Source organism: Marmota monax, unplaced genomic scaffold, assembly GCF_021218885.2.
Source record: "Marmota monax isolate L192 unplaced genomic scaffold, Marmota_monax_Labrador192_F-V1.1 WCK01_AAM20220418_F8-fsc00256, whole genome shotgun sequence".
NCBI classification, from domain to species: Eukaryota; Metazoa; Chordata; class Mammalia; order Rodentia; family Sciuridae; genus Marmota; species Marmota monax.
In genome coordinates this window covers 701287-709480 of record NW_026692286.1, presented here as the reverse complement: position 1 = coordinate 709480, position 8194 = coordinate 701287, and the positions used below count along the sequence as shown (strand labels likewise).

Here is an 8194-nt window from a genome sequence, read left to right as displayed (position 1 = left end):
ATAGGGAAGAGAGGTGGGAGGGAAAAAGAGGGAGAAGGGGAGTTGCACGGAAGATGGAAGGAAAACCTCACTATTATACAGAATACATATATGATGTTGTAATGAGAAAAGAAAAAAAAAGTGTGTCACATTAGATTGGATAGAGAGAAAGGATGGGAGAGGAGGGGAGGAGTAAGGAGGATAGGAAAGGCAGCAGAATAGAATTGACAATATGATTGATGTATGAGTATTCCGTGTATGTATTATATGTCAAAATTCATTCTGCTGTCATGTATGACTAAAAACAAATAAATAAAGAATAAAGAATTAAAAAAAAAAGAAATAGGCCTTAATGGTGCTCATTACTCATTAGCTTCCAGGTAGGAGAGAACCATTGTAGTTATTGGCATTGGAAATCACCAAACTTCAGGGGCGCTGGGGCCCGGCCTCCACAGCTGCAGCATCCTCGGGCAGTCCCATGGCGTGGGAGGGGGGAAGAGCCACCAGCTGGAAAGTCCCCACTGCGCCCACGACCGGCTCACACCCACAGCAGCCAACATGCTTCATGCACCCTCCAGTGATGAAAAGAGATTCATAGGAGCCTCCTGTTGTAATTCCTTCCCCAATAATCCTTCCTCCTCTGAACTTTCTTCCTTCCTCTGACTAGAGTTCCTGAGCTTTTATCAACATATGTCCTAAATGATCTTGATTCCACTGGGGTGCCTCCTTCCCTCAGCAATTTACCCAACACCCCTTCCATATTTCCATAACAAAGACAAAGACAAAACAAGATACAAACATATTGTATCAATCTTCTCCATTTTTTTAAAATGGCCATCCTTCCTCTCGCCCTGTCTGCTAGGGAGGAGCAGATTTGCTCCTGTCCTATCTATCTTTAGGGACTGGCAGCTTTTCCTTGTCACTCACCCCCGAGGATCCTGGGGCTCCCTGTACAGGCCACCATCTGCCACAGTCCAGCTGGCTGGGCAAAATAGCCAGGGGGAGTGACAGGCAACTTGTGAAGGTTGATACATCGGGAGCTGCTTTATTGTAGGAGAGTAGAGGTACATATACACTTAACTAATTATACACAGCTTGTTTCAATTAACATCATCCAGATACAGCAATCCTCATCATTTTAATAATTATACACAGCTCAACTCAATCAACATCATCTTAATGACTCGCTGGCATTACCTCAAACCACTCCTTTTGGCAAAGTGCCAGGCGCCATCTTGACTTGTTTGTGGCTCTCTACACTTTTGTAGCTCTACATTCTATTTTTCAGAAGCATGCCTATTGCAGAGAGATGTATCCATGTTACCTAGATCAAGTTCAAACTGGTAACTGAATTGTAATTCACATTATACTTTTCTACATACTAAAGGACTTTTAAGTTATATTCAGCCCTCCCCCCTTCCCATTAAACAATACTATAGTGAAGAGACATATAGTTGCCATGATGAACATATTGCTAGTGTTTCATGGCAGTTTTTTTCCAAACACCAGTTAATAAAATAAATTAAGTAGTATGCAATCTACATTTGAAAAGAGAAGAGAATGTATTAAAAGGTGTCAGAGTAAATGTTATTTAATTTTCATGAATATATATTACTAAGCTGTAATAGGTGAATATTCACTATATCTTCTATGGTAAAACTCAGTCAAAAAGTTTATGGGGTAATAAAAAATATATTTTATACTGTACACTTCAGTCTGCTCTGGGTTTTGGGTTCAGAAGTGGATTATTCTGGATCATAGGCACCATCATATTTTGTTAGACACAGACAACAAGTGCAATGCCTATTTATACTCCCTACATGATAATCATTATTTAATATTCTAGCCAGAGTTTTACATGTTGTATAATGTGGAGGTGAAAGTTCTATACTATTTTAATTTTAACAAGTGAGGTTAAGTACAACCTCTTAAAGAGTATTAAATCCTATACTTTTGAAAGATTCCTATTCTTAAAAATAATATGAAAGCTAGAGAAAATTTCATCTCCATAAACTTTTCTAACATTTCCCTTTTTTAAAGTACCAAGCCTAGAACCATGTGGTCTTGATAATTACTAAAAAGAATTGTATTAATGATTCAGAGTCTCCTACTTCACAAACTGTAAACAGGATCCTTTTACCCAATATCAGTACTCCAGTGTCCACAGCATTTATGAGGAATATTGATATCCCTCACTATATGAATCTACTGTGTTTCAGTCAAATTCTATTGTTCCCAAGTCCTCTATTGTGGAAGAGCAGATGCTAGCAAGCACTAGAATATATGGGTCAAATAATGGTACAGCAGCAGTAGTTACCCCTGATCAAACTTTTACATTTTTAGTACCCAAACAATCCGCTCAAAAGGTAGAGCTTAATGCAGTTTTACAAGCTTTTGTGATGTTTAAAGATTCTGTATTTAATTTATTTTCTGATAGTCAGTATGTAGTTAATGCTATAGTATCTCTTGAAGATGCTGGTAGGATTTCCCCTTCTTCTACTGTTTTCTCTTTGCTTTCCACTATACAAAGTCTAATCTGGGACAGAAAAGATCCATTCTTTAGAGGACATATCAGGGCACATACAGGATTGCCTGGAGCCCTTAGTTTGGGCAATGATTTAGCAGATAAAACTACACATGACATACATATTTTCTCTACACTAGAAGAAGCTATAAATTTTCATAAAAAGTTCCATGTCAATGCTAATACTTTACAAAAGCGTTTTAAAATAACTAAGGAACAAGCTAGACAAATAATAAAACAATGTCAAAATTGTGTGACCTTTTTACCACAAGTTAATCTTGGAGTCAATCCTAGAGGATTGATACCTAACCATATTTGGCAGATGGACGTCACACACTTGCCAGAATTTGGAAAATTAAAATATTTGCATGTTACAGTTGATACTTCTTCTGGATTTTTGATGGGCTCCCTTCATGCCGGAGAAAAAACTAAAGATGTTATAGCTCATTGCTTACAAAATTTTGCCACTGTGGGTGTTCCAAAACAGTTAAAAACAGATAATGCCCCTGGTTATACTTCTACCTCTTTTAAACAATTTTGCTCAACATTTGGCATTACTCATATAACAGGAATCCCATACAATCCACAGGGACAAGGCATAGTTGAAAGAGCTCATCAAACTATTAAAATGTACTTATTAAAGCAAAAAGAAGGAATTGGGAAGGGGTATATATTCCCCAAAGATAAACTTAAAATAACCCTTTTTACTCTAAACTTTTTAAATTTGGATTCATCAGGACTTAGTGCTGCGGAAAGGCATATGTGTCCAAAAAATGTGCATAAGCCCAAGGTACTTTGGAAGGATATTCTAACAGGACAATGGAAAGGTCCTGACCCAGTAATTGTCTGGAGTCGGGGGTCTGTTTGTGTGTTTCCACAGGGAGAACAGCAGCCGATTTGGATTCCAGAGAGATTAACCAAGGTCCTGACCCAGTGATTGTCTGGAGTCGGGGGTCTGTTTATGTGTTTCCACAGGGAGAACAGCAGCTGATTTGGATTCCAGAAAGATTAACTAAAGCGATTTCTACAGACCAAAAAGAAGATGATTTGGCTCAAATCCATAACAACTGATATCCAAAACTCCAGTTTGGCTATTCTTACATCTGCAACAGAACCAGGATGCTTTTTTCAATATCTATTTTATTATTGCCCTTTGCCATATCATGAAGTTCTATTTTGTTTTTTGAGCTCATACAGGGGGAGGTGGAGAGAAGCGTGTGTGGGAGAGAGAGGCTTGTGGAAAGCCGGTGGTGGCAGTTGAGGCTCTGAGGGTTTTTCCTGAGAGGCTATTTTGTTTGGCGTGTGTCGTTCTAAAAATAAAGTTAGTTTCTTTTGACAAGTGGCTCCTGATTGTGCCCAGCCAGACTGCAGCAGGTGTTCAGTAGCAGGCTCACTTGAAGGTGGAATGAAGCCTGAAGGGCACTCACTTCTACTTTCAGAATGCGGGGGTGGGGGGAGGAAATCCAGCTCTTGGGGGAAGGTCATGAGGAAAATACCTCCATTCATAGACATCTGGCATTGGAAAAAATGGAGGGGGTGGTGGGCCCGGTGGAAAATAATCTCGAGGTGCTCCATACCTTTTTCCTGGAGGAGGCCGAGGGAAAAATGGTCCTCTTCTCATGAACTGACTCCTCGGGTCCACAGGAAACAATTCACCTCTGACTGGAGGGAAAGGTGCCAACAATGAGCCAGAGCCAGTTGCTTGGTTTTCAGCAGGGAGAGATGAATCGGGCACATTGGAATCACCAAGATCGATTTTGGTCTCCTTTCTACTGGATTGACTTTCTGAAGACATAGGCCCATCCTCTTTATCCAAAGAAGGCATATTAGAACCTCTGAGTTCTTCTGGTCGCGATGGTCTACCATAATTCGAATAACATCCACCTTGCCAAGGAGGACGCAATGGTGAGGGACCATTGGGGGAATGCTTTCTGCCCAATGCTGCATTTGAAACACCAAGTGCACAGGGATCTTCCTCTACAAGTTCAAATTGAAGCTCCCTTTCAGTTAACTTTTGTCCATTGCGAGCGTTTTGTTTCATGAAATAATGGAGGTTTCTTTCAGCAATCCAAGCCGCCAACTCACTCTCATGTGCTTTTTTCTCAGAGTAAATAATCTTCCCCTGACAGGACTGAATGGTTCTCTCCAATTCTTTTTTAAGATATTTGGCTCGCTTTCTGTAGGTCTCCAGCTCTTCTCTTGTATGGCCCATCTCTTCTTTGACCTTGGAAAGTTTCTCCTCTTGCTCCACCCGGTAATTTTCCTCTACTCTGAGTTTCCCATGGAGTTTCATCATATTTTCTTGATAGCATTCCATCATGACTTTAACTTTCTGCTGAAGGTTCTCTTTCTCACCTTCAAGCCGTGTATTTTCTGACAGCAAGGTTGCCTCTTCAGTCTTCAGACTTCTAATCTGTTCTCTAAGGTCTTCCTTTTTTTTCTCTACTTCAGATAAGAAAGCACAAGTTTGATATCTTTGTCCTTCTAAGGTTTCTAAGGAGGCCTTTAGCTTAGCACCATCAACCAGTTTCTTCAAAGCTCCTTTGGGCTCATCATCCAAGTGAGCACCAATTCCTGATTCACTCGTCATTCCCCATTCCAAGTTCCCAATGTCTGTTTGGGCTCCCTTGGTTGGAGAAGACCTATCTTTCAGCAAGCCTTCAGTCAGAGACTCCATGTGATTTTCTTTATCACTTCGAACTTTTTCTGCATGGACTTGAGAGTCTTCCAATGTGGTGCTCTCTTTACATTGGACACGTCCTTGTTCCCTCCATGCTTCAGCGTCTCCTTGTAAGATCGGTTTCTGACTTTGCTGAAGCTGGGAACTTTCATCTAAAGCTTCTTTCATTGCCAGAATAAGTCCTTCCTCACTCATTTGAAGCAGTCTCAAGTTTGTTTTAGTTTCAGCTATTTGTGATCTGAGGGATTCTGATTCACCTTCAAGGGACTTTATCCTTCTCGATATATCTGCCGTGATTTCATCCTGTTTACAATGTTTGGCCTTCTGTTCTTTTAGCTCTTTTTCTAGAAAGAGTCTTTTTCTAGAAAGAGTCTTTCATCCCCATGGCTAGGTTTGGACCTATGCAGCTTTTTATAGGTTGCCTCCAAATTTGGGCCTTCTCTTGGACCCTTCTCAATACTGCCACCCTTTAAAGTTGACTCTAAGACTTCATGGTCTTTTTGAACAAGGCTAACTTTTTCAAGTAGTTCACATTTTTCTTCAATTCGTCCAGAAAGTTTTAGAGCCAGCTGTTTTTCTCTTCCCACATAAAGTCTGTTTCTAACACACTGAAAACTTCTCCACAAAAACAAGAGAAGAGCAAAACATCCAATAGCTCTACACATCACCAACTCCCATGGAACGCCAGAAGGATTAGGGCCTGGCTTCATGTCTTCAGACAATGCTGCCACAACCCTGCCTACTTCTTCCAGGACCACCCGCTAATATGGCTGAGGAGCAGTCCTTGGTGCCTCCATCATGCCAAGATGGCTCTGTCTGTTGCCACCACAACAATGCCTGCCCAGGCAGGCCAACATAGGCTGTAGACATTCAGGTGTTTGCTCAGGAACTCAAACCTGCACCAGGCAACGGAGAAGACCACTGAGAACCCCTGCAAGGGGGGGGGTTGTGATGGGGGGAGCTGGGGTGAAGGACTCCCAGGAGCCTTGTGGTGCTCAAGTGCCCATCAGGGGAGTCTTGGCCCCTTTCTTTCCTACCCAGTGCATCCTGAAGCGCCACAGTTTCAGGTCCCTTCCACTCCAGCCAGAGAGGAGTCCTCTCCATGCCACCCACCCCTGGGTTTGCTTTAGGCTAGGCCAAGATGGAGCTTCCTATGAAGTTTCTATACAGTCATAATACCATTCAGTTTGATGCCACACAAATTCTAAAGCTTTCTAAACTGTCTCAACAGATTTTAGGTCATATATTTATATTTGTACTGCTTGCCCTTTTGCTTTAATGACCCATCCTTTCCCTGCCCTTGTCCTCTCCCTTTATTCTTCCTTCCTTCCTCCCTCCCTTTCTTCATTTTTTCCTTTTTTTCTTCCTTTTTTACTTCCTCCCTTCCTCCCTCCCTCCCTTCTTTTTTCTCCCTTCCCTCCCTTTGCTTTTCTTGCAGTACTGGGGTTTACACTCCAAGGCCTTCTGCATGCTAGGCCAGCCCACTACCACTCAGCTATATCCCCAGACCTGCTGACTCTTTCTAGGAAGGTCATTTGAATTATTTCTAAAGGAAAAAGCTATCATGATACACTACTTTCTTTCTTTCTTTTTTTTTCTTTTTTTTTTTTTAAAGCTGGGTTAATGACTTATTTTTCATTTTTTTAAGTTTACCCATAGCATTGTTTTTATTAAGTTTTATTTTTTTTATAGAGCAAGCAACCATAAAAATTAAACAACTGGTTAAATAAGAACTGTTATTTTAGATCATTGTACTGTCATTTTTTTACTTTATTTTTTAATTTTTTTTAGTCATACATGACAGCAGAATGTATTTTTACATATAATACATACACGGAATGTACATACATCAATCATATTGTCTATTCTATTCTGCTGCCCTTCCTATCCTCCTTACTCCTCCCGTCCTCTCCCATCCTTTCTGTCTATCCAATCTAATGTGACACACTTTTTTTCTTTTTCTCATTAGAACATCATATATGTATTCTGTATAACAATGTACTTCTCCTTCCATCTTCCATGCAACTTTCCTTCTCCCTCTTTTTCCCTCCCACCTTTCTTCCCTATTTAGTGGTAGTCTTCTTCTCATGCTCTTCCTCCCTATCCCATTTTGAGTCACCCCCCTTATATCAGAGAAGACATTTGGCATTTGTTTTTTAGGGATTGGCTCACTTCACTTAGCATAATCTGCTCTAATGCCATCCATTTGCCTGCAAATGCCATGATCTTGTTACTTTTTAGTGCTGAGTAATATTCCATTGTGTATAAATGCCATATTTTTTTTATCCATTCATCTATTGAAGGGCATCTAGGTTGGTTCCACATTCTAGCTATTGTGAACTGTGCTGCTATAAACATTGATGTGGCTGTGTCCTGTAGTATGCTCTTTTTAGGTCTTTTTGCTATAGTCTGAGAAGGGGAATAGCTAGGTCAAATGGTGGTTCCATTCTCAGCTTTCTAAGGAATCTCCATACTGCTTTCCAAATTGGCTGCACCAATTTGCAGTCCCATCAGCAAGGTATGAGTGTACTTTTTTCCCCACAACCTCGCCAGCACTTACTGTTGTTTGACTTCATAATGGCTGCCATTCTTATTGGAGTGAGATGGTATCTTAGAGTAGTTTTAATTTGAATTTCTCTGATTGCTAGAGATGGTGAGCATTTTTTCATGTATTTGTTGATTGATTGTATATCCTCTTCTGAGAAGTTTTTGTTCAAGTCCTTGGCCCATTTGTTGATTGGGTTATTTTGTTGTTGTTGTTTAACTTTTTGAGTTCTTTGTATACTCTAGAGATTGAGCTCTATCTGATGTTTGAGGGGTAAAAATTTGTTCCCAGGATGTAGGTTTCCTATTCACCTCACATATTATTTCTCTTGCTGAGAAAAAACTTTTTAGTTTGAATTTGTCCCATTTGTTGATTCTTGGTTTTAACTCTTGTGCTATAGGTGTCTTATTAAGAAATTTGGGGCCTGCCCCCACGTGATGAAGATTAGGGCCAACTTTATCTTCTT

General features: G+C 40.4%; 1 protein-coding gene across 1 annotated transcript; it reads right to left on the bottom strand.

The window, feature by feature from the left end:
* Positions 1-405: 405 nt before the first annotated feature.
* LOC124090109 (melanoma inhibitory activity protein 2-like) lies at positions 406-5980 on the bottom strand. Its single transcript, XM_046440501.1, is given in 4 exon segments — positions 406-551; positions 3865-3964; positions 3966-5555; positions 5558-5980. Coding segments are annotated over 4 exon segments (2259 nt in total).
* Positions 5981-8194: the final 2214 nt, after the last annotated feature.